Consider the following 27687-nt stretch of genomic DNA (forward strand, 5'->3'; position numbering starts at 1 on the left):
ATGAATATATAAGTAATACTGACTTAGGATTGCATTTTAATGCTGTAAAACTATAAACTTCATAGGAATAAATTCTGAGGAAGCTAAGACAACACAGATTGATGGGACATATTCATGATATCATGCATGACAAAGTAAAGATAGCCCTATATTTAGAATACTATTTTGTAATTTATCTTTGGTATAGGATATGTATTCAGGTATATGCTAATGCCAGTATATAACATATTTCAGAAATATACCAGGGATATTGATAGTTTTTTTTTTTTTCACAAATGTGCTTATTTTTACTTAAAAAATAGTACATTTATGAAATTGTGATGTGTTGGTTAGAAGTACCTTCTTTCGGGCACCTGGGTGGCTCAGTGAGTTAAGCTGCTGCCTTCGGCTCAGGTCATGATCCCAGGGTCCTGGGATCGAGCCCCGCATTGGGCTCTCTGCTCTGCAGGGAGCCTGCCTCCACCTCTCTCCCTGCCTGCCTCTCTGCCTACTTGTGATCTCTGTCTGTCAAATAAATAAATAAAATCTTTAAAAAAAAAAAAAAAAAAGAAGTACCTTCTTTCATTGTTGCTTATAACAAGTAATGGCTCCATTTTGTAGTGTTTTTACCTGCCAGTGGGCTTCCAAATGCATGAGGGTCTTCTAAGAGTGCAAGATTGCTAGAGAATTACCAGGGATCGCCTCCTAAGGTCCAGTGATCCTGAAGTTCTTGAACTTTACCGTTTTGTGGGCCAGTTAGTGTCTCAGTAATATTTTCATGGTATCTGTACCCAAAAGAAATACCTAACAATTCCTTTTTGAGGTAGTTCGTTCCAACCAATTTACGTCCTAACAACTTAGGAGCTAGTTGGTAAAATAAATATAATGGAAATAATAAGAAAAATACTATCCTTAACCATGGTTACTTACTAAAGGATATAGGTACCCAATGGGCACTGTACAGTTTCTTAAATGTTCGAATCACTCTCCTTTTTTGTTCTGTATTGTTTTTCCAGCAGTATTTGTAAGATCTCAAAGATAGAATATGGTTATAACGAATAAAGTGTGATCTGATATTGAAACTTTAATTTCCTCATGCTAATAGTTTCTGTCATGCTTGACAAATAATTTGATTTGCTGTATTTCCCTTTGAAAATTTAAAATACCCCACAGTTCTATCTGAGTCTTCTTCAGTGACCAAGGGCATCTCAGTACACAATTTGGGCACTATAGCTTTAACCATTGTCTGCCTGAGAGGTGGTGTATAGATACCGCAACTCCTTTGCCCCTCAGGTGTGATAACTTTAAAGTACATGGCCTTCTCAGACTTTGAGAGTTTCCCAAGGTGTTTAATTAGGTTTCAGTTATCCATGGTAGTGATTGGCTAAATAACACACTTCTTACTGTCTGCCTTTCTTAATTTGTTTCATTTTCCCATTCCATTATCAGTATTATAGGGGATCTCTTCCCCAAGTTATTTTTACTGGTTTCCTAAGTCTCAGTCTCTTTACAAGATAGGAACCAGTGTTTGTTATATATTAATCAAAATGCCGTTTCAAAGTCTGCTTTAATGAATTTTGTCTCCTTCTATGCACAGTGTATATAGATAGATCAGTACTGTTTCTCTTAAATCCTTTTTAATTGTGACATCCTGTATATACAAATGGGTAAATAAACTGTAGATACACAGGTTAAATAATAATTTATATTATGAATCCCAGTGTTACCAGTACTCAGCTCAAGGAGTATAACTTCAGAAGACTCCTCATATGTGGCCCTCCTCTATCACAACCACATCCATTTTCCACAGAGTAAGAATACTGCTTTAATTTTGTGATAATTATTTCCTTGCTTTTCTTTGTAGTTTTACCACTAGTGGATCTATCCTTAAAACAGTTTAGTTTTGCCTATCTTTTTTAGATAATTAACTGTACACAATGCTAACTACTCTTTTTCTGCCCAAATATTCATTCTATTTTTGAGATTCATTTATGTTTCCTGTACCATATTTCATTTATTTTCATTGATGTAAAGCAAACAATTCATTGGTGTGGTGGGCTTTCCTGTGCATTGTAGCATGTTTAACAGCATCTCTGGCCTCTACCCATTAGATGCCAGTTGCACGTACCTGTCTCTCCTCCCATACCTGCTTCTCTTGTTTTGACAACCAAAAATGTTTACAGACAGTGGTAAATGTCCCCATGGGTGCAAAATTTCTGTCCTATGAGAACTGTCCTAAAGTATTTACTATGTGAAAATACTAGTTTATTTAAATTTACCACACTTGAAGGACATTGGGTTGTTTCCAGCTTTTGGATATGATGAACAGTGCTACTCTAAGCTCTCTTTGACAGATATTAATTCAGTGTCCATGTATACAAGATGCTTTGTGTACTGAGAAGTGAAATTGCTGGAGTGTAAGGATGCAACTTTTCGAGGTAATGCCAGACTATTGTCTGAAGTGGTTGTAGAAATTGCTTGTCCTTTTGTATTTTCATGTGTATTTTAGAATTAGATTGCCAAGTTCTACTTAAAAAAAAAAAACACACAAAAAACCCAAACTTGGAGTTTTGAATAGAATTAAAATTAATTTGTGTAACAGATTTCTCAAACTCCATCATAATGTTGACATTGGGGCTGGATAGTTATTTATTGGGGGAAGCTTTCTTGCATTGTAGAATATTTACCAGGATCTCTGGCTTCTACCCTTGAATGACATTAGCATCCCACCCTAACCTTCAGTTATTCATATCTGTGGGGAGTGGGAAGCAAAAGTTGAGAACTACTGCTGTATAGAAGGAGGATGAATAACGTCTTTATAAAAGCAAGTCTTCGGAGCACCTGGGTGGCTCCGTTAGTTAGCCTCTGCCTTCAGCTCAGGTCATGATCCCAGGGTTCTGGATGGAGGCCCACATTGGAGTCTCTGCTCAGCGGGGAGCCTGCTTCCCCCTCTCTCTCTGCCTTCCTCTCTGCCTGCTTGTGATCTCTGTCAAATAAATAAATAAAATCTTAAAAAAAAAAAAAAGCAAGTCTTCAAATTGATGATCATTTCATATATTTATTTATTTAGATCTTTATTTTTTTCAATATTTCAGAGGGTATTTTTATACATGAGTGAAAAGGTTTTATATATCTGTTATTAAAATCTGTATTTTTGGACTTAAACCTTTTAAAAAATTATTATAAATAGTATCTTTTGAGTAGGCTTTTTTAAAAGAGGACTTTCAGATTTACATAAAAATTGAGCTAAAACTATGCAGTGTTCTCTATTCTCTCTGCTAGTGTCCCCTATTATTAACATCTTATATTAACTTGATACATTAGTTAAAATTGGTAAACCAATTTTGATACATTATTAACTAAAGTTCATAGTTTACAATAGGGTTGTCTCTTCGTGCTTCAAATTTCTAGGGTTTTTACAAACGTATGATGTTATGTATCCACTATTACGGTATCAAATGAATAGTCTCATTGCCCTAAAAATCCCCACTGTGCTCCTTCTGAACATCTCTATCCACCCCAAGTCTCCACCCCTCATTCCTAGGGTCCCCCTGATTTTTTTAATGTTAAATCTAACATGCCTTTCTGAAATGAATTCACCTTGATTGTGATATATCTTATTTATTAAATTATTGGTTGGTTTGGTCGGCTAATAATTTGTTTAGGATTTTTTTTATATTTGTATTCATTGATGAGATTGACCTGCAGTTTTCCCTTGCCATTCTTTCCATCTCAGGTTTTATTATCAAGGCTTTGCTAACCTCATAAAATGGATGGTAGAGAATACCTTTTTTGTTTTGTTTTGTTTTGTTTTCCTAGAAGAGTATAACATTTCGTAGAATTTGCTATTGAAATTATATGGGCCTGAATTATTTTTGTTTCTTTGTTTTTGTTGGAATATTTTAAACTACTGATTCAATTTCTTTAGCTGATTTAGCACTGTTCAGGTTTATTTGTTTTTAACAAGCTGTATTTTATAGGAAATTACCATTTCATTTGAATTTTCAAATTTATTTAATATGGTTCTTTTTAATAGCATCTTATATTTTTAATGTGCATAACTTCTTGTGATATTCCTTTTCATTAGATCAAAATGTTTTCTTTTTTGATTATTTATTTTCAGTTAGCCAGCATATAGTACTCATTAGTTTTTGATGTAATGTTCAACTTCATCACTTATTAGTTGCGTGTAACACCGAGTACTCATCACATGTGCCCTCCTTAATACCCATTACCCGGTTACCCCATCCTCCTACTCCCCTTCCCTTCTGTAATCCTATCCTCAGTTTTTTCCCCAGAGTCTAGAGTGTCTCATGGTTTGTCTCTCTCTCTGATTTCTTTCCATTCAGTTTTCCCTCCCTTCCCCTGTGGTCCTCTGCGCTGTTCCTTGTATTGCTGGTATGAGCAAAACCATTTGACAATTGTCTTTCTCTGCTTGACTTGTTTCACTTAGCATAATCCCCTGAAGTTCATCCATGTCAGTGCAGATGGTAGGTATTCATCCTTTCTGATAGCTGAGTAATATTCCATTATGAACAACATCTTCTTTATCCATTTGTCTGTTTAAGGACATCTTGGCTTCTTCCATAGTTCCGCTTCCATAGTTCATTTTCTAAATGCGTTTGTGTCCATCAGGTTAAGGTTTTTTTATAATTGTGTTAAAATATTTTACATTTGTTTTATCTTTACCTTTCTAGCAGTTACTGAGAGAAAAAAAATCCACATCAAGATTATAGATTTACATATTTCTTCTTGATTTCTCCTGGAAGACTTTTCTCTTCCCTCATCCTCTTTTTCATGTCACATGCCTCATTAGGTGCATATAAATATGTATTTCTTATAACTAAAATATTTTACATTTATTTAATGATCCACTTTATCTCTAGCAGTGATTTTTCAATTTTTTTAATTTAAACTTTATTTTTTCAGTGTTCCGAGATTCATTGTTTATGCATCACACCCAGTGCTCCATGCAATATGTGCCCTCCTTAATACTCACCCCAGGCTCAACCAGTTCCCCAGTCCCCTCCCCTCCAAAACCCTCAGTTTGTTTCTCAGAGTACACAGTCTCTCATGGTTTGTCTCCCCCTCCGATTTCCCCCAACTCCCTTCTCCTCTCCTCCCAATGTCCTCCTTGTTATTCCTTATGCTCCACAAGTAAGTGAGACCATGTGATAACTGACTGTCTCTGCTTGACTTATTTTACTCAACATAATCTCCTCCAGTTCCATCCATGTCAGTAAAAGAGTTGAGTATTCATCCTTTCTGATGGAGGCATAATACTCCATTGTATATATGTACCATATCTTCTATATCCATTTGTTTGATGAAGGGCATCTTGGCTCCTTCCACAGTTTGGCAACTGTGGCCATTGCTGCTATGAACATTGGGGTGCAGATGGCCCTTCTTTTCATTACATCTGTATCTTTGGGGTAAATACCCAGTAGTACAATTGCAGGGTCATAGGATAGCTCTATTTTTAATTTTTTGAGGAATCTCCATACTGTTTCCCAAAGTGGCTGCACCAGCTTGCATTCCCACCAACAGTGTAGGAGGGTTCCCTTTTCTCTACATCCTCTCCAACACTTGTTTCCTGTCCTGTTGATTTTGGCCATTCTAACTGGTATAAGGTGGTGTCAGTGTGGTTTTGACTTGAATCTCCCTGATGGCTAATGATGATAAACATTTTTTCATGTGTCTGTTAGCCATTTGTATGTTTTCTTCGGAGAAGTTTCTGTTCATGTCTTCTGTCCATTTTTTGACGTGATTATCTGATTTTTGATTGTTGAGTTTGAGGAGTTCTTTATAGATCTTGGAGATTAGCCCTTTGTTTGTAGTGTCACTTGCGAATATCTTCTCCCATTCCTTGAGTTGCCTCTTTGTTTTGTTGATTGTTTCCTTTGCTGTGCATAAAGTTTTGATCTTGATCGGGTCCCAAAAGTTCATTTTCACTTTTATTTCCTTTGCCTTTGGAGATATGTTTTGAAAGAAGTTGCTGTGGCTGATGTCGAAGAGATTACTGGCTATGTTCTCCTCTAGGATTTTGATAGATTCCTGCCTCACGTTGAGGTCTTTTATCCATTTTGAGTTTATCTTTGTGTATGGTGTAAGAGAGTGGTCAAGCTTCATTCTTCTATACATAACTGTCCCAATTTTCCCAGCACCATTTATTGAAGAGACTGTCTTTTTCCCACTGGATAGTTTTTCCTGCTTTGTTGAAGATTATTTGACCATAGAGTTGAGGGTCCATACCTGGACTCTATTCTGTTCCACTGGTCTATGTGTCTGTTTCTCTGCCAGTATCATGCTGTCTTGGTGATCATAGCTTTGTAATAAAGCTTGAAATCAGGCAATGTGATGCCCCCAGCTTCGTTTTTCTTTTTTAGCATTTCCTTAGTGATTCAGGGTCTTTTCTGGTTCCATACAAATTTTAGGATTGTTTGCTCCAGCATTTTGAAAAATGCCAGTGGAATTTTGATCAGGATGGCATTGAAAGTATAGATTGCTCTAGCCAGTATAGACATTTTAACAATGTTTATTCTTCCAATCCATGAGCATGGACTGCTTTTCCATCTTTTTGTGTCTTCTTCAATTTCTTTCGTGAGTGTTCTGTAGTTCTTCAAGTACAGATCCTTTACCTCTTTGGTTAGGATTATTCCCAGGTTATCTTATGGTTCTTGGTGGTATAGTAAATGGAATCGATTCTTAATTTCCCTTTCTATATTTTCATTTTTAGTGTATAAGAAAGCAACTGATTTCTGTGCATTTGGTTTTGTATCCTGCCACATTATGAATTGCTGTATGAATTCTAGTAATTAGGGGGTGAGCCTTTTGGGTTTTCCATTTAAAGTATCATGTCTTCTGGCAGTGCTTTTTCTCTGAAAAATTTTTTTTTACTTGAATTTAATGAAGCTCCTTCTATGTTTTTTGTGGCCTAACTTTTTCTCTTCTCTTTTCATTGTTTTTGAATCCTCGGCACTTAGATGCCTTTTGTAAACAACATATGGACAGTAGTTTTTCATTCAGTTGGAAAACTATTTTAATTGTATCACTTAATCTTTTTCACAATTAATGTAAACATTTGATGTTTGAATTTATATTGAACTAGTGTTTGTTGTTTGTCGTGACTGCTCTGTATGTTTTCTTTTTTTTTTCCTTCTTGCCTTTAGATTCTTTGAATTCAAAAGAATTCATTTTCTCCCCTCTACTTATTTGGACATTTTTATACTCTTTACATGTATTTAATGGTTACCCTGAGGATTGTAAAAGTCACACTTTCGTGTGTATAATGTAGTGGGTATAAAGTAGCACATTTTTTGTGTGTATAAAGTAGCACATTTTTTATGTGTATAATGTAGCACATTTTTGTGTGTATAATGTAGCACAATCCAAAAGTAATTACCACCTCCATCCTTTTCCCAGACAGGACAAGGATCTAGAACTGTAAATATATTTACTTCCTTCCTTCTGTTGTAATTCAAGTCTATTTCATTTTCCTGTAGTCATTAGTATTTCAAATAATTAAATTATTATTGTTTTAGCTTTACCTATAAACACACTACTTTATTTGTTCTTTTTTTTAACATGTTATATATATCTGAGGTGACTTCTGCCTAAAGTGCAGCACTTAGAAATTCCAGTGAGGTTCTGTTGGAGATTCTGTAGACTCTGTTGGACTTTGTCTGAAGATTTGTTTAACTTGTCTTTATTTTTTTAAATATATTTCGATGAGTATATTGTATAATATTGGCAGTTTTTTACATTTAGCACATTGCAGATATTTCACTGTCTTCTGGCTTGTATTGTTGTTGAGAACTGGGAATTATAGTTTTCTTCTCTTTCAATACTAGTTTTCCCAACGTTTAAGGTTTCTCTTTGTTTCTGGTATTCTCTAGTCTGTCTATATTATGTTCTATAGAACGTATTTCTTTAGATTGGTGTTTTCATCAGTTACCCTTCTAAAATATTGTGCTTCTCATTTTATTTCTCTTCTGTTTCAGTAACTTTGTTTAAATCTTGAATATTGTTTTCTATATACCTATTTGCATTTTTAACTTCTGTGCTGCATATATCTGTACAGAATATATACAATATATTGTGTGTGTGTGTGTGTGTGTGTGTATATCATAAGAGAGTGTCTGTACAATATATCCCCTATCTTCATTTACTTACTTTTTTTTTCATCTGTGGCAGTCTATTTCAGTTACTGTTCTGGTCTTTCTAGAAATTATAATTAACATGGGTCTCTCTTTAAATATTATTTATTTGAGAGAGAGAGGGAGAGAGAGAGAGAGAAAGAGAGCACAAGCAGGGGGAAGGAGCAGAGGGAGAGGTAGAAGCAGACTCCCAGTTAAGCAGGGAGTCAGATGCAGGGCTCCATCCCAGGATGCAGAGATCAAGACCTGAGCTGAAGGCACACACTTAACTGACTGAGTACTGAGCCACCCAGACACCCCATGTGGCTCTCTTTTTTACAGAAAAAGAAGTCCATGGACTTGTTCCCTATCGATATTCATTCAGTTTTGTATTTTCCTTTTTTAACATGGAGAATTTTTTTTCACAATCTATATCTAATACTTTAAGTCTTAGTGAGTTTATTTCTGGGGTCTTTCTTTTTTGCTTGTTCATGTCACCTTTCTTGTTGATAGTTTAGTTACTTTTTATTCCCAGCTCTACATTTCCTCTCATGTTTATTTGAAGCATAGGATAAAGGTATTTTTCCTATAGAGAAGATTTAAGATTTGCTTGACAGGTGCCCAACAGCACTTCCAGTTGAGGACTGTTTCCAACTAAGTTCCATCTGAAGTTTTCTGTATCAGATTTTAGGATATTTGTGAGAGCACTAGTGTTTGATTACTACCTCTCAGGTATCTGTCTCCTTCTACACAGTATTAAAAAAGCTTTCTTTATAGACCACAGAATATGAGGTGTTAGATTTACTGCTGGTTTAATCTTAACTTACAGATGAAATCCTTTAAGCCCCCACTTCATAAAAGAGTTGTTCTTTTAGACCCTTTACCTAGGAAGTCCCAGCTTGTGCATTGTATTTTAGTCCCAGTAAATATTATCAGAGAAGTGATTTTAGTGCTCTTTTTGTATTTTGGTTTCTACTTTTAGTTTGTTTTTACCCTACTAATTCCCACTACTTCATAAGGGTTCAGATTCTTTTCAAAGTGTTTTTCGTATTTTCATTAACATTTAGGAAGAGGGTTTATATAAAAATACTGTTTATAATACTACCCTAATCAAAAGTTTTGTGTGGTTTTTTTTAAGATTTTTTTTTTTTTTGAGATAGAGAATGAGTGAGAGAGAGCCTAAGAGAGGGGAAGGTCAGAGGGAGAAGTAGACTCCCCAAGGAGCTGGGAGCCCGATGCGGGACTCGATCCTGGAAGTCTGGGATCATGACCTGAGCCGAAGGGAGTTGCTCAACCAACTGAGCCACCCATGCGCCCTCTAATCAAAAGTTTTATATGCCAATTTAAAGTGATTTCTTCCTTTGGGTAACTGTGTGTGTGTGTGTGTGTGTGTGTGTGTGTGTGTGTGTGTAAATGTAATTCATAATTTTGAAACTTCCACACTTAGGACATATTTTGCTTATTTATGTTTTATATTGTTATAAGATAATTTCTACATTCATGGACTTCTAAACTCTTGGGATTAAAGTCTCAATTTCTCATTATTAGGGTTTTAGAAGAGCTTTCAAATGTAGAGACACATAGCTACTATTTTAAGGAAGAGTGCAGTGAAAACCACGGATAATCCTGATGGGCTCATCATTTAGGAAAAACTGTTGGATGTGTGGAGTATAAGATAAAAATTATTAAAATAAGAGAATGGAACATGAAATATTTTGGTATATTTTATCTTCCTTTTTCTAGGTCTAGTGGATTTCTGAGGAGTTGTGTGTGTGTGTGTGTGTGTCTGTGTAAAATTTATGTACCCTAAATTATTCTTTAAAAATAATATAATCACATAAATATAGTCAACTGTGTTTTTTTTTTTTTTAAAGATTTTATTCATTTAACAGACTGTGATCGCAAGGAGAGGGAGGGGAAGCAAGCTCCCCTCTGAGCAAAGAGCCCAATGCGGGGCTCGATCCCAGGACCCTGGGATCATGACCTGAGCTGAAGGCCGAGGCCTTAACCCACTGAGCCACCCAGGCGCCCCTGATTTTTTTTTTCTATGAAGCTACAAAGGCAATTAAATAGAGAAATAATCATCTTTTCAACAAATCATACATGAACAATTAGATATCAATGTGGAAAAAATTAACTTAAGCATAGATCTTACCCCTTTGCACAAAACTTAACTCATGTAAAATGTAAAATTCTAATTTCTAAAATAAAACATAAAGTCTTTGTGACCTTAAGTTTAGTGATGAAGTTTTTATTTTTTTTATTTTTATATATTTTTAAGATTTTATTTATTTATTTGACACAGAGAGAGAGATCACAAGTAGGCAGAGAGGCAGGCAGAGAGAGAGGGGGAAGCAGGCTTCCTGCTGAGCAGAGAACCTAATGCCGGGGCTCGATCCCAGGACCCAGAGACCATGACCTGAGCCGAAGGCAGAGGCTTAACCCACTGAGCCACCCAGGTGTCCCGGTTTTGAGGTTTTTAAAGTTGTAACAGCCAAGAGCACGATCCATGAAAGAAGCACTTGGGAATTTGGACCTTACTGAAATTAAAATTTTTTATGCTCTGCAAAAGATATTGTTAAGAAAATTAGAAGAAAAGTCACAGACTGGGAAAATATATTTCCAAGACACATGTATGATAAAGGACTTGTAGTCAGAATATACAAAGAGCTCTAAAAACTGAATGATAAGAAGTAAATACCTCAATAAAAAAGTGGGCAAAGACCTGAACAGATAATTCAGCAGCAAGGTATACAGCAGCAAGATGGCATATAGATATGTAAAAAGATGCTCAACATGATTTGTCGTAAGGGAAGTGCAAATTAAAACAATAAAAAGATATTACTACACAGCAGTTAGAATGGCTAAAATACAAAAAACTGGCAATACCATTCACTGTCAAGGATGTGAAGCTATAGAAAATCATGATTGGTGGAAATGCAAAATGGTATAGCCACTTTGGAAGACAGTCTGACAGTTTCTTACAAAAATAAACATAGCCTTACTGTAAAATACAACAAAAATAAAGTATTTACTAATTGACTTGAAATATGTCCACACAAAAATCTGCATGTATTTATAGTAATTATATTCATTATTTACCCAAAACTAGAAGCAATCTAGATGCCCTTCAGTAGATGAAATGGATAAACTGCTACATCCATACCGTGGAATACTATTGGTGATAGAAGGAATGAGCACTCATGCCATGCAAAAAGCATAGATGAATCTTAATAGGTATTGTGGAGTGAAAAGCTAGTCTGAAAAGGCTACATACTGTAATTCAGTTTATGTCACTTTCTGGAAAAGGGTAAATTGTACAGATGTTAAACATACCAGTGTTTGCCAGGGTTTTAGGGAGGAAGGAGAGTTGAATCACAGGGCATTAGGGTGGTGAAACTCTTCTGTAAGATTATCCAGCTATAATGCTGGATATGTGATATTATGAGTTTCTCAAACCCATAGAACTTCTAGCACTAAGAATGAACATTGATGTTTGCAAATTAAAAAAAAAAAAAAAAAATCCCAGGTCACCTGGGTGGCTCAGTGGGTTAAAGTCTCTGCCTTTGGCTCAGGTCATGATCCCAGGATTCTGGGATCGAGCCCCGCATCAGACTCTCTGCTCAGCGGGGAGACTGCTTCCTCCTCTCTCTCTGCCTGCCTCTCTGCCTACTTGTGATTTCTGTCTGTCAAATAAATAAATAAATAAATAAATCTTAAAAAAAAAAAAATCCCTAATGAGGTCATTCTGGGATGAATTCAGACTGTAACAAAAGAATCAAACTGTATTACAAATACGTGAAAGAACCTTGATGAAGAGGTTTGGGGAAAAGTGCTGTCCTAAATAACTGAAGAGTGGAAACTCTAAAACTAAAGGCAAAAGGAATTGTATAAAAAGCATGGTACTCTAATTGTAGTTATTTTCCACTGGGATATGTGCTGCCAATTCTGAAGTCATGTTATACACGTATACCAGAATTGAAAATTTTAATAAATAGGTGGTTGATGGTGAGAACCAGAGTTTTCACTGTAGGAAATCATGGAGAAAAGCAAGGAAAGGGGAGGACTCTAGAATATTCCATGTGGTAATACAGTTAAAAGATATATGTATAACTTATTTATAGCTTAATATAGATACATATGGCTACATATAGAAATAGCTATGTTTGTATACACACATATATACTTACCATTCTTTAAACTGAGAAGGCTTAAAAGAAATTACATTCCACCAGCAGTAATACACTTAACACATAGATCTTGGTTTCTAATTCCATTCTCTAATAAGGAACTATTCTTTACTGTCACCATTTAATTTTTCTCTTCAGTTCTCTAAGACTAAAACTCTTTGGCTGATATTTATCCTCTAATGTGTAGTTTTTACCTTTTGAAGTTCTCAAAGTCCTTTAATAAAAGCCTGAAAATTTGGGTCTTCACAAAAGTGCATAGACCTAAATTTTCAGTTTCAAAAGGTCCATAGATATTTAACAATCTATATGCCACAGATTAAGAAGCCCTGCTCCTCTTGAATCATGTTAGTAGTAGTTCCCTGAGGTAGCAGATGGATGTTTTAAAAAGTAAATCTATTTTTTCTCTTTGACCTTTCCTTTAATTCTTGTCTTTTGTGGACTGAAGATGAGATTATTTTAATAGTTTTTGAAGATTGGTGAAAGTGGTCTGAAAAATTAAAGCCCTAGGACAATGCTTGCTTTTGGCCCTTGGCTATACTAGCGTGGTTCAACCAAGCTCTAAATTTGAAATTAAAAAAAAAAAAAAGATTTTATTTATTTATTTGACAGACAGAGATAACAAGTAGACAGAGAGGCAGGCAGAGAGGAAGGGAAGCAGGCTTCCTGCTGAGCAGAGAGTCCTATGCAGAGCCTGATCCCTGGACCCTGGGACCATGACCTGAGCCAAAGGCAGAGGCTTTAACCTACTGAGCCACCCAGGCGCCCCTTGAAATTCTAATATGTAGTAAATTTATCTGTTCTTGAAATGGATGAAATGTACGTTATGCCATCTTGAAAGACTAGTCAGTTGGTACTCCTATATCATGTGCCAAAATGTGAGTTTTCTTTTTGGAACAGTTAGTTTGATATTTCACCTATCTTTTGTTTTTACAGAGGAAGAAGTATACAAGCTTTTTAATAAGGAATGTTACCAAGTGCAGTTTGCCATTTAGAGACAGACTCATCACTGGAGATAAAATCACAACAATTTCTTTTTTTTATTTGTGCAGGGTATCTGTGGAAGCCTATAATTTCATATATATATATATATATATATATATTTGAAATATAATTTCAACATTTTTTTTTAAGTAGGCCCCACACCCATTGTGGAGCCCAGCATGGGCCTTGAACTCATAAACCTGAGATCAAGAATCAGATAACCAACTGAGCCATCCAGGTGCCCCAGCAATTTCTATTTTAATATATTCTGAAAGATCTGTTTCCCAACATGTATATTTACAATAACCTATGAGGTTATTTTTTCCCACTTGTGTGCATACTACCTAGATAGACAGCATGTATCAAAATATATTTATAATTAAGCTTAAAATGCTCATTAAAAAGCAACCAAAGTATCTGTCTCTTTCTATTCCTTTCTGTCATCCTTCTCCTCGAATCTTGAGAAAGATGTATGCAGTCACTGAATCTTAGGTAACTGCTAAGTTCTGTTTTCTGGTATGTAATGTTTCTTTAGTAAATACTTCTGAATTTGAGTAGCCTCAGCATTTCTTCTCCTTTTCTGACTTAGACTTTCTCTAGTAATTTACGCATATTTATTTTCAGTTTTTCTCCACTTTATTTTGATATAAAATCTGCTGTCTAGTACTTAAAGTAAAAATGAAACAGAAAATAAGGATACCAAAAATTGTCCTGTTACATGCTTGGATTTTCTCTCATTCATCACCAGATTAGATCTTATTTATAAATAAATTTTATAAATAAATTAAATATTTATTTATTTATAAATATATTTATAGACTTTATAATCCACTCTTTAAAAGAAAATCCTTAAAATAGAAAGTTGTTTTCTGTATGGAACAGCTAGTCAGAAGCCTCTGAGGAAGGTTCTCTGCTAAGTGCTCGTAGGCAGTGTTAGTATATTTCACCTATAATGAGGCTCACTAATTTTGAAGGTGACAGAATGTTACTGTGTCATAGAAGGTAAAAACCCAAAAGGGCCTTCTGTTGTTTTTTGGATAAATTGATTTGTCACTAAATAAAGTCTTGTATGCTTTCAGTTTTCTCTTCTGTCTGCTTCTGTATCTAGTTGGAAGGATACAGAGAAGGCTAGAGTTCTTGCTTTGGCATTAAAAAATGAGGAGGATGAGGTGAGACAGTTCTCTAAACCATGTGGTTCATGTAAAATGGGGTTAAGAGTTCGTGGGTTCCTACTTCTTTGACAGTGACTTTTTTATCACCTTAACTCATCTCTCTGGTGGGTTTTAGTCATTTTGGACAGAGATGTTTAGTGTTTATGTAATTGTTTCCACTCTGGAAGTGGAGGCTTTGGTCTGGTTGACGGGGAAACTGCTGGAATTACTTTGCCTGGTTCTTGAATAAAAGATTACTGGTCTCATTCTTCAGATGGCATTAACCTGGTAACATGTGCAGTTAGGAGTCTGGCTTTCAGTAGAGCTCAACTAAGAAACTAGAGGTTTTAGCTTCCCTCTAAAATGGGCAGGCTAATCTACTAAAATAATGAATGCTCAAAGTAGGTGAGCATCTTACCTGCTCCAAGTATAATATGTTACCTTATTTTGTTTTCATATCCTTAGATGTTTAACAAACATTTTTTTCAGTGCCTCCTATGTACTAAGCACTATTCCAAGCACTACAAATTATGGCATTGAACAAAAAAAAAGATTCCTAGGGGTGCCTCGGTGGCTCAGTGGGTTAAAGCCTCTGTCTTCCGCTCTGGTCATGATCCCAGAGTCCTGGGATTGAGCCCCGCATCAGGCTCTCTGCTCAGCAGGGAGCCTGCTTCCTCCTCTCTCTCTCTCTCTCTGCCTGCCTCTCTGCCTACTTGTGATCTCTGTCAAATAAATAAACAAATCTTAAAAAAAAAAAAAATCCTACACTGAAGTGTGGTATTCTCACCATTTTAATAGAAGTCTGAATTTCATAGAGAACAATTGATTTTTTTTTTTCAGTGTCCTATAGCTTGGTAACTCGTGGAACTGAGATTTAAATCCTACTATGTCTGATGCCAAAGATTTTAAACGACCTAGAATGACTTCTTGAGGGTTTTGTTAAATGTATTGGTTACTATAACCATGATTACAGCTTCTTTTCATTGTTGTCCATAACACTAATTATGCCAGGGGTATGTTCTCCAGCCCTATTTTCAACTCCATTTTTTTGTATTCTGTAATAGCTGGGAAGAAAAACATAAAATTTTCCATTTTGGGCAAGCTTATGTCAAGCATTCTTAGCTTACCCTCCAATGAGTGCATATTGGTAGTGACTACACAAATGCTTGATAGGCAGAGTTTAATAGCATTCTGTCTTTCAGTTTAGTTTTTAACATTTTATTTTTTATCGGAAATGTATTAATTCCTTATTTTGAGTAATCATATAGTTCAAATTTCAAGAAATGCAAAGGGTATGCAATATAATATCTCCAGTATATCCCTAAATCTCAACCACATATTTCTCTTTCCCTGAGATAACCAATTTTGCTAGATACTTGTGTATCTTTCCATAATATCTTAAAGCATATACAATCGGGCGCCTGGGTGGCTCAGTGGGTTGGGCCACTGCCTTCGGCTCAGGTCATGATCCCAGGTCCTGGGTTCGAGCCCCGCATTGGGCTTTCTGCTCAGCAGGGAGCCTGCTTTCTCCTCTCTCTCTTACTGCCTCTCGCTGCCTACTTGTGATTTCTCTCTGTCAAATAAATAAATAAAATCTTAAAAAAAAATAAAGCATATACAATCAAATACATACATGTTCCTTTTGTCATGTATGAATATGTCCTGCAGATCTTTCCATATCCAACACAGATCTGTTTATTGTTTTAGATAGCTCCAGGATCCCATTGATTTTAGTCAGTTAAGAGTAGTGGTTAGTCATGGACCCTCTAGCCAGACTATGCATATAGACCACAAATCTACTGGGAAACCCCTTTTTCAGGTTGCTAGGTGCCTCAATTTCTCTTCTGTAAAATGAGAGAAAAATTGTATATTCTTCATAGGTATTGTTGTGAAGATTAAATATGTTAACTTCCAGGGCTTATTTCTTAGAACAATGCCTGGCAGATAATGAGCATCCCAGTGTTAGTTGCTACCACCATTATTATTATCATCAGCACTTTTAGTTATTAATCAGAATCTTATTTATGGGTATACATATTTTTCCTTTTGCCTTTGCAAACAGTGCTTCAGGGAATAATGTCATACCTTCATTATTTCATGTGTGTGAGTTTATGGATGCTTTGCAACAAGTACAATATCAAGGCCAAGGAGTATATGAGTTTGTAATTTCAGTAAACAATTTCCAAACTGCATACCATAGGGATTGTTTAAAGTTATGTTCCTCCAGCAGTTTGACATAATTTAAATGATTGAGAACTTGATGGTTGCTTTCTGATGTTATTGTTTCTGGAATTATTCATGGTTACCAATGACAATTTTGAAAGTTCTTCCTTCACATTAGAAGTATAATCCTGTCAGGAGGGCCTGCTTAAAGAACTTTTTTTTTAAGAAAATATAAAATATATATGTGAGGAATCTCACAGATAGTGTTTCAGAGAGTGGAAGATAATCTTTTTTTTTCATTCTTGAAATAGTTATGTTTCTGTGAATCTGAATTATTTCAGTTCTTTATGTTTATTATCCTTTGTCAAAGAAAGCTTAAAATAGGAGAGAGAAGACTTAAGATGTCAGACATTTTTTTGAGAAACTGGGCTAAATAACAAAGATTAATAAGTTGTAGTCTCTGCTAAACTTTTATCTAGTGGGAGAGATAGGTGGGGGCCATATGCAGAGAAACTGGGCTAAATAACAAAGATTAATAAGTAGTAGTCTCTGCTATACTTTTATCTAGTGGGAGAGGTAGGTGGGGGCCATATGCAGGCTCAGAAATGTAGAATGGGACAAAGAAAAATGTGTTGGACAGAACTTTGGAAATTACCTGTATTTATTCAGGTAAATGACTAAAAGCAAGTAAAAGAAATCAAAGTAAGTCATCAGAGAATACAGTATAAGGATATAGTGTTAACAGAAACCAGTATCATGAGGAAATGTTTTAAATAGAATAGGTCGGGTATTACTAAAGAAAGACTTTGGTGTAACAATCAGCAGATAATAGGTGTGAGGAAGCAGTTGGAGTAGAGTTGTGGGACTGGGCTGAAGAAGAATGAACAGTTAACTGTAAGTAAATAGGCTAGTGTTTTGAATAGTCATTGTGGCAGCAGCAGGATTTTCTTCTTTTAAAAAACCTTAGTGACAAGCTTCTGTTCATTTTCAAAGTTATAGCTTTAAATATCTGATTTTATTTTATTAATAATTGTTACTTATATATGCTAGTCATTTTTAGAGATGCTAAGCATGCAGCTGGTTTTTATTTTGCTTTTAAGACTAGTTACTGTTTTGTTGTCTTTCACTTTATGATACTAAATAGAGCAAAAACAGTCCTCTGTTTATGAGCTAGTTGCTAGTCCATTGGAATTACAGTTAAGACTCCACTGTATATGAAAACTGCTATGTCAGTCATGGAAATAGAATTGAACTTTATTTATACTCATATTTAACAATGACACATGTAACTTTTTAAGTAATCTCTAAACCCCTGTGGAGCTTGAACCTACAATTCTGAGATGAGAGTCGCATGCTCTACATACTGAGTCTGCCAGGCACTCTTTGACGTTTGTAATTTTTTACTGAACGACTATGATTAGCATTGTCCTTTTTCTTGATTTTTTAAAAATCAATTTTACCAAGATACCAAGTTTCCAAATGCACACATTTTAAGTGTACAGATAAATGACTTTTGAGAAATGCATATAGCCATTTAATATAAATGCTACTCTGTGCAAAATATAAAATATTCCCATCTCTCCAAGAACAACTGATTCTTCTCGTGTTTAATAACTTAAAAATCTAATTTTATTTCTTTTGCTTGATTAGTACTTAAAGAAAATAATTTTGCTTATCAAGAGTACTGTGAAACAACTTCTAAAATTACATGCTTTTTATATATGGGACTCTATTTCAGGTGGACAAAATGCTTGATAATCCAAGCAAGGTTAAAACAGTTAAAACAGTTTTGTGTAATTTGAGTGATTTTTATTTATTCATTTATTTTTGAGGAATGGGTAGGGGCAGAGGGAGAGAGATAATCCCAAGCAGGCTCTATACTTGGTGAGGAGCTGGATGTGGGGCTCGATCTGAGGACTCTGAGATCATAACTCAAGCCAAAATCTAGAGTTGGACACTAAACTGACTGAGCCACCCAGGCGTTCCTAATTTGAGTGATTTTTTAAAAATTAATTAGTTTAATTATTTGTTTCAGGGGTACAGGTCTATGATTCATCAGTCTTACACAATTCATAGCACTCACCACAACACATACCCTCCCCAGTGTCCATCCCCCAGCCACACCATCCCTCTACCCCTCTCCCTTCCAGCAACCCTCAATTTATTTCCTGAGATAAGAGTCTCTTTCGGTTTGTCTCCCTCTCTGATTTCATCTTGTTTCATTTTCCCCCTCCCTTCCCCTATCCTCTGTCTTACTTCTCAGATTCCTTGTGAGATCAGTGAGATCATATGATACTTGTCTCTCTCTGATTGACTTTATTTCACTTAGCATAATACCCTCTAGTTCCATCCACATTGTTGCAAATGGGTAAGATTGCATTTCTTTTGATGGCTGCATAGTATTCCATCATATGTGTATACATGCAGGTGCACATGGCCATTCGGATCACTACATTTGTATCTTTAGGGTAAATACCTAGTAGTCCAATTACTGGGTCATAGGGTGGCTCTGTTCTTAACATTATTATTATTACTATTATTTTATTTCTTTTCAGCATAACAGAATTCATTGTTGATGCACCACACCCAGTGCTCCATGCAATACATGCCCTCCTTAATACCCACCACCTGGCTTCCCCAACCTCCCACCCCCCTGCCCCTTCAAAACCCTCAGGTTGTTTTTCAGAGTCCATAGTCTCTCATGGTTCACCTTCCCTTCCAATTTCCCTCAACTCCCTTGTCCTCTCCATCTCCCCTTGTCCTCCATGCTATTTGCTATGCTCCACAAATAAGTGAAACCATATGATAATTGACTCTCTCTGCTTGCTATTTTACTCAGCATAATCTCTTCCAGTCCCGTCCATGTTGCTACAAAAGTTGGGTATTCATCCTTTCTGATGGAGGCATAATACTCCATAGTGTATATGGACCACATCTTCCTTATGCATTCGTCCGTTGAAGGGCATCTTGGTTCTTTCCACAGTTTGGCAACCGTGGCCATTGCTGCTATAAACATTGGGGTACAGATGGCCCTTCTTTTCACTACATCTGTATCTTTGGGGTAAATACCCAGTAGTGCAATTGCAGGGTCATAGGGAAGCTCTATTTTTAATTTCTTGAGGAATCTCCACACTGTTTTCCAAAGTGGCTGCACCAACTTGCATTCCCACCAGCAGTGTAAGAGGGTTCCCCTTTCTCTACATCTCTCCAACACACGTTGTTTCCTATCTTGCTAATTTTGGCCATTCTAACTGGTGTAAGGTGGTATCTCAATGTGGTTTTAATTTGAATCTCCCTGATGGCTAGTGATGATGAACATTTTTTCATGTGTCTGGTAGCCATTTGTATGTCTTCATTGGAGAAGTGTTTGTTCATATCTTGAGGAACCTCCATACAGTTTTATTTTGAATGATTTTTAAAGAATGTTGGACAGAGCGTTACTTTTACTTGAGATAATTTATAGTTAGCAATTCAATGCATTTTTTATTTATTTTTTTTTAAAAATTCTGAAAATAATGGCTGTATTGTAGTGCATAAGCAAGCTGCCTACAATGCTTTTAAATACTGTCTGTGATACTGTTTTTCCCATAAAAAAATAAAATCACGGTGTAAAAATTTCCCATTGTGTTTAGGAAATTGCCAGTTGGGGAGGAACTCTAAAAATACTTTCCCTTCTCATTCAGCTTCCAATCTAGATTCTCATCTCTATAACTGGGTGTATGTGATACCTGTTGGTGGTACTAAATGAATTCAGCATCCTGAAAATGAACAAGAGAGCTGTACATCAAGTAATTAAAACATGCTTAGAAATGGTTGTGATTAAAAAGATGAGGGAGATACCATTTTTCTCATTTATATTAATAAAAACTAAGTCAAATTAAGTTTGATATGCCAAATGTGCCACTGCAGTTTTTTATTAGCCCTCTCAATTAAGAGTGTACTTGACTTTTAGTGACTCTCTACTGCTTTATACTGTTTCCTGTAAGAGTACAGTACACTTCAGAGAATTTTTCCTCTTGTATACCTAAATGTGATTTGAGTAGGAGCTGGTAATCACTGGCGAGGAACCTGTTAAAGGTTATAAAATATTTTCTTATTGATTCATTGAGTCTTATTCTTGTGATTTTTTTTTTTTAAGATTTTATTTATTTGTCAGAGAGAGAGGAGAGCGAGCGAGCACAGGCAGACAGAATGGCAGGCAGAGGCAGAGGGAGAAGCAGGCTCCCCGCCAAGCAAGGAGCCCGATGTGGGACTCGATCCCAGGACGCTGGGATCATGACCTGAGCCGAAGGCAGCTGCTTAACCAACTGAGCCACCCAGGCGTCCCTTATTCTTGTGATTTTTAACTTGGATATTTTACATGTGTACAGTTGAAACTGAACCTTGTGTAATTATTAGACCAGTATTCTCTGTAACTCCAGATTGATTTTGAACCTTATTTTGAACCTTATTCAACCTTTGTGAGTGGTTCAAACCTTATTTGAACCTTATTTTACTTAAATTATGTTAATTTTTAATGCATTTTTGATATAAACTCTTACTACTTTTAGAGTGATAATATTTATGTAATCATGATTGAGATAAAAATTATGTTGCTAATAATGGTAGTACTAAAGAATGGAATGAGAAAGGGGGTTAACTTTTTCTTTCTTTGATGCTTATGTTGAAGTTACCAAGCTATTTTTCAGGTTCAAATAAAACAATCTAATCGACAGGTGTCACTAGATTAAGGAACATTTACTTTTAATTTATAGAAAAATATTCTGTTGATAACAAATATCAGAAAAAGGCATGAAGAGAAATAATATTCTCTATGCTTGGTTGTTTTTCATACTAAGGCAGTCAGCTGTATGCCTGAATAGCGCCAGTCAATCCTTAGGGCCCTCCAAACAATCTAAATTTATTATTTTATGACTCCCATCTTTTCCCTCCCTAACACTCCTCGCAGTTTTTTTCCTCATACTTATCTAATTCACAGAATATTTGGGTTTTTAGTCTACGGCCATACCACCCTGAACGCGCCCGATCTCGTCTGATCTCAGAAGAATATTCGGGTTTTTAAAAAATGTCTAAAGAACTTTGAAGTTCTTAAACAAGGGATTCCTTTAGGTAGGAGTTCAGGGGAAGAAAAAACTCCAAACACTTTGATATAAAATTTTTCAAACGTAAATTTTTCAAACAGTGGTCAGGTTATATTTAATGTTAAGGATGGGATAGGAAAAGATTAACGGTAAAATCTGTTGTTCCACAGGTACTGTGAGAATAGAGATGTTTCGAAATATGCAGAATGCAGAAATCATCAGAAAAATGACTGAAGAATTTGATGAGGTATAACATTTCAGTATTTATACAAATTGCCTAATTATACTTTAAAAATGGTAAATATGTTGACTATTTCAAGTTTTATTTTGATTTGGTGTTTAAGAGAAGATACACTTTTTCTTCATTTATATATTAACCCATGTTACTAATTCTAAAGGTAACAATCTTTGTCAATTTCATTTCATTGCATGGAGATATGAGTGGTAAGTGATAAGGATAATAAAATCAGTGATATGAAGTAGAAGTTGATTTTTGACATTCATTCTTGAAGACCACCTAAATTCCCAAATTTATAAATGCATCTCCAGTAGTTTTATGTTCTGCAGAATCAGTCATGTTAAATCCTTTGGAGAAAAAAGGGTTTAGAGGTCAAATAAGTGTGAGTAGGCTGCATATTATGTTTGTTTTAGAGATTGTCAAAGCACATTATCTTATTTAAGGTTCTTAGAAATCCTGATGGAAAAATAACCTGCTTAACTTCGTTTAATCCAGCATTCCTGAAATTTTGTTATGTGCATCTCTCCCTACTACCCCCTCCCCAACCCCACCCCCATTTTGTTTGTTTGTGTAAAACTTAAAACTTCTATTTGGGACAGTCTACCTGAGAATATTCTGATTTCTACTTAGAATACATGTTTTCTTTGCTAGTCTTCATAAATTAATCAGCTTTACACTGATTGTACGTGTTGAAACACCTTCACAATTTTATTTATGTATTCTGTTTATGGTAAATTCATTTTATGTCATGCTTTAGACCACCATTAATTTTAGTTTTAATATTCTGCCTTTTGATTTAAATAAGATTTCTATCTCTTTTCTGGACTTTCAACACTAACAACAAAGATTGTTTGTGGGGTTTTTTGTTTTGTTTTGTTTTATTAATATATAATGTATTATTTGTTTCAGGGGTACAGGTCTGTGAATCATCAGTCTTACACCATTCACAGCACTCACCATAGAACATACCCACCCCAATATCCATCACCCAGCAACCCTATCCCTCCCCACCCCTCCAGCAGCCCTCAGTTTGTTTCCTGAGATTAAGAGTCTCTTATGGTTTGTTTCCCTTCCAATCCCATCTTGTTTCATTTTCCCCTCCCTTCCCCCCCCAAACCTCTACCCTGTCTCTCAAATTCCTCATATCAGAGAGCTCAGATAATTGTCTTTCTCTGATTGACTTATTTCAGTTAACATAATACCCTCTAGTTCCATCCACATCATTGCAAATGGCAAGATTTCGTTTTTACAACAAAGATGTCTTTTTTTCCCCAGGTCCACTCTTTCAGTGGGGTGGGCTTAGATTTTTCTTTTTTTATTAGTAGTAGTAGGAGTATCTATATTTAATTGAAAAAAGTACTACAGATACATCATAAAACATACACATGTTGCAATACTATGTATCTTTTTCACCACGTGTTCACCTTTATTCTAATGGCACACACCAAAACATTTTCATAAGCATCTTTTTTTTTTTTTTTTAAGATTTTATTTATTTATTTTTGAGAGAGAGAGAGAAGAAAACATGAGCAGGGAGCCTGACGTGGGGCTTGATCCCAGGACTCTTGATTATGGCCAAGCTGAAGGCAGAGGCTTAACTGACTGAGCCACCCAGGCGCCCCTCATGAGCATTTTTACAGAAACATTCTGTCAGTGGCTTTCAGACTATTTAGTCACATTCCATGGGAGGTAGGGGGAGACCTTGCATTGTGACCCATGTATATAATGCCATAATTACTTATTTTCATTTCTGTAATCCAAAACATTCTGAAATTCCAAAGGACTTCCCCCCCACCCCCAATTTAATGGTGGCACAACTGGCCCAGCTAACCTCAAGCTATTAAAATTTTTATTTATCTCAGTCATTGCGAATATTTACATGTCTTTCTGGTGAAATATTAATGTTCTTGATGACAGGGGGCTGCCCCAGATTCTCTTGGATTGTGATGGGATATAAAGTATATGCACTATATTAACTTCTAAAAAAATTTCTGTATTCTGAAACATTTCTATGAAATTACTTTTCATTAAAAAAAGGGTTTTTGTTACAACTTCATGAGTTTATATGTGACAAATAGAAGATAATGAAGCCAAATTAAGGGGAAAGTGGTGGGTTTACTCACCAACTACTATACTAACTACCATGCCAGGCTTGCAATACTGGTGATTGAGATCACAGATTAAAAAATAGTATGCATCTTGGAACTTCAGGAACTACTAAGAGTTTAGGACAGGAGTTCCCAAACCTTGCTGCATATTAATATCACCTAGGGATATTTAAAAACTAATGCCTGACTCTCTTCCTTATCCCCAGACCTTCTGATTTAATTTGTAAGGCATGTAACCTGAACTTGGGATTTTTAAAAGTTCAGCAGGTGACTCCCATGTATAGACAAGGTTGGGAGAAACTTTGAGAGAAAATGAGATTTAAGCTATAAAAACACTTTATATAGGAGAACAGAATGAGAGGAAATACAATTTGGATACACATGAAATTTCAAAACAGGATATCATTGCTTTGTAGTAAGATTCTGAGATAAATACAAGATGAGGAATTCAGCAAAATGAAGATCATGATGTATCTGAGAAAATAGTCCTATGAATATTGTCAAATATTCAGGTATATTACAAGAATAGAAAACTGTTACCAAAAGTGATAATGACTTAAATGTAGCAAATGAAAATTTTTCAAAAGGCATTTATTTCATAATCTAATATTCTAATCCTGATACGTGAGAAAACTGATTAAATCAAAAAAGAATGTTTTGAAAACCACCATTTTTTGAATAAGTCATGAGGATAAAAGATACAGACAGCATAGGGAATATAGTCAGTGGTATTGTAATAGTGTTATAGATCTGACACTTGTGATGAGCATAGCATAATGTCTGAACTTGTTGAATCACTGTATTGTACACCTGAAACTAATGTAACCTTGTGTATCAACTGTTCTTCAAATAAAGAAAGAAAATATTCTAAGGGAAAACATTCCTTTTTTCCTCTTTGACAGAACAACTAACAGTTTTATTATTAGAATACATTCATTTAAGGCAGAATTACATTAATTATTTTCTAAGGCTATTTTATCTTAAGCATTTTAGCAAAAAACTGGATTTACATGCTTACCTATTGTTGAATATATATAGTATCTTAATTGTTTTTGTTTCTTCAAAATACTTTGTGGGTCTTTTAGTCCCCAGAAGTGGAGGGAGGTTACTTTTGGTAAATTGTATTTTGTGGCAAAATTCAGAAAGATGTGATGATAGGATCCATTGGATCCCAAGAGTTTAGAACAATATCTGGTTTATAGGGAATAGCCAGTAGATATATTTAGTTTCTGTTGGAGCCAGGCCCTGGTACCTAAAGCAAAATGTAATAGTATCTCTTCCCCAGGTTATTAGAATCACATCTCCAAATGTAAACTCTTAAGTATGTTTTCCAAAGGTCAGTTTGGATAGTTTTCATATCATATATTGAAATGTGATATCTATTTGGGGAAGCTTTGCAGCACAGTACATATAATGTATTCACTTAGTGCCTTTTTAATTATGGTCTATATTATTTTGTATTGCTCACAACTATAGAGTTTTATACATTGTGCTCTTCTGTATGTGCTTCTATGAATTTGTTTATTTATACTGAAGTATAGAACTTCTCATTTGTTTATCCATTTGAGCATTTATTAATCATAGGATTAAAAATTTAAGAAAAGTAAAAATAGTTAAATATTGTACAAACTGAGAAAATATGAAGAAAATGCAAAAAAATGGTAGAAGAAAACTCAAATTATCTCATCCCAAATTAAAGTTTAAATTTATATTCCATCAATAAGACATTTTTTAGCCTATTTTCTTCATAGTGATTACCTATGATAAAGCTAAAAAATTACTCTCTTTTTTTCCTCTCCCCCAATGTCCTTCTCAGAAGGCAGGAGTTCTTATCTTATGGGGAGAATGCTTAAGAAGTAACTGCCTGGTGATTGTTTCACACTTTCTTAGTTTTAAACTAAGTCTTATTTTCTAAGTATGTGATAAATAAAAATAGACAAAAGGCTTTTTTTCCTTCTACCTTTGGTAATCAGACCAAATAATAAATCAGATAAATAAATAACCACTTATTATGTTACATTTATGTATTATGTTCTTTATATATTTATTCATACTTATAATACTTGATTACATTTATTATCTGACTGTAGTTTGTAGCATATGTTTATTTACAGCTTAAATGTATACATAACTCGATCAGTTTCTTCTCAGATGTCATTAGATCATCATGGCTTTAACTTAGTGGTCTAAGATGAGCTTGTGCAAGAAGTGTTAGTGCCTCCATATTTATTATTCACTTGTGATTACATACTCAGATTTTTCTTTTTGTTTCTGTTTTTCCTCAAAATCTTTCTGTTAACATTTAGTGACGAGTTAAAAATAAATATTTTAAAATATATTTAAATCTATTGCATTAATCATATGCAACTTACAAAATGAATAAACCAGTGAAGAATGCCATTTTTTAATATCAGCCCCTTGAGCATTGAGCTCTTCTGATTGTTCTCTTGGGATACCTCAGATACTCTTTGTGATATAATACAATCTGAAATATGGACCTAGTGAGGGCATACAAAGCTTATTCTACATACTAAATATTACTAATAACTTATTTTTTAATTTAATTAAAAATAAAGAGAAGTTTTAATATTTTTTTGTAGGACACCACTCAGTTGGTGTTGTAAATATTGCTTTGGAAACTTTCACATTGCAGATGTAAACAGAATATTAAAGAAAGGAAGCAAAGTTGGAAGTAAGAAGTACCGAGGACAAGGGATTAATCACATAGAAAAACTCATGAAGACTCAAGAAACTGTAATCATTTTGTATTTGTAATGTGAAAAGGTACAAAATAGAAATAATATTACAGCTGTGTACTTTGCAGTGCAAAATATTAGAGGCAAGGGGAAACATGTTGAAGGATAATAATAAATACTTGTCTTTACTGTGTGCCAGGCTATTGCACATTCTTCACATATATCTAATACTCATGACATTTCTATGAGGTAGGTCTTTTATATTATTATTATCTCCATTTTACAGATGAGAAAATGGAGACAAAGAGGGTTAAGAAACTTGCTTGAGGTCACATAATTAGTAAATGATAAAGTCAGGAATGAAGCCCAGAACATCTGGCTCCTGAGTTCATACTCATAACCACTACCCTGTTTACCTCATACACAACTGCAAGTGTATAATCTGAAGTAGCTTAAAAAGAGTTACTCAGGTAACAGTTGTACTCTATCCACTTAGACAACTTCAGTCATATAATAAATTTCTGGCTATTTTTATTACCAAATGTCTTACAGCTGACCAAACAAGTTATGGAATTAAATTAGTATCTTTTTGAAAGGACCAATTATATTCCATTGATATATATTGAATCTTTCTAGAGTTAATCCATTCCATTATATTGTTTAAGACATTTACTCTCATTATGAGAAATGCTTAAATGAGATAAGCCAACAATAACATTTATATCTCTGGGCACTGGGTTAAATCCCCATGTGATTTTGATTAGATATGATGAACTACATATTTAAGATGTAATTACACCCTGGTCATTTCAAGATTTTTATTTTTCAGTTTTAAAATATATCTATAGGGCACTGGGTGGCTCAGTCGTTGGGCATCTGCCTTCGGCTCAGGTCACGATCTTGGGATGAAGTCCTGCATCGGGCTCCCTGCTCAGCGAGGAGTCTGCTTCTCCCACTCCTACTCC

At 35.1% G+C, this 27687-nt stretch overlaps 1 protein-coding gene across 3 annotated transcripts in view; it reads left to right on the forward strand.

Annotated features, from left to right (window-relative positions):
- The window catches only part of STAG1 (stromal antigen 1), a 452889-nt gene that overhangs the window by 236718 nt on the left and 188484 nt on the right, over nt 1-27687 (forward strand). For all 3 annotated transcript variants that reach the window (XM_047736238.1, XM_047736228.1, XM_047736246.1), the window contains one exon: nt 21851-21927. In XM_047736238.1, the coding sequence (XP_047592194.1) occupies nt 21851-21927 (77 nt within the window). The remainder of the gene's footprint in view (nt 1-21850; nt 21928-27687) is intronic.

This window comes from Lutra lutra, chromosome 1, assembly GCF_902655055.1.
Source record: "Lutra lutra chromosome 1, mLutLut1.2, whole genome shotgun sequence".
In the NCBI taxonomy this organism is placed as follows: domain Eukaryota; kingdom Metazoa; phylum Chordata; class Mammalia; order Carnivora; family Mustelidae; genus Lutra; species Lutra lutra.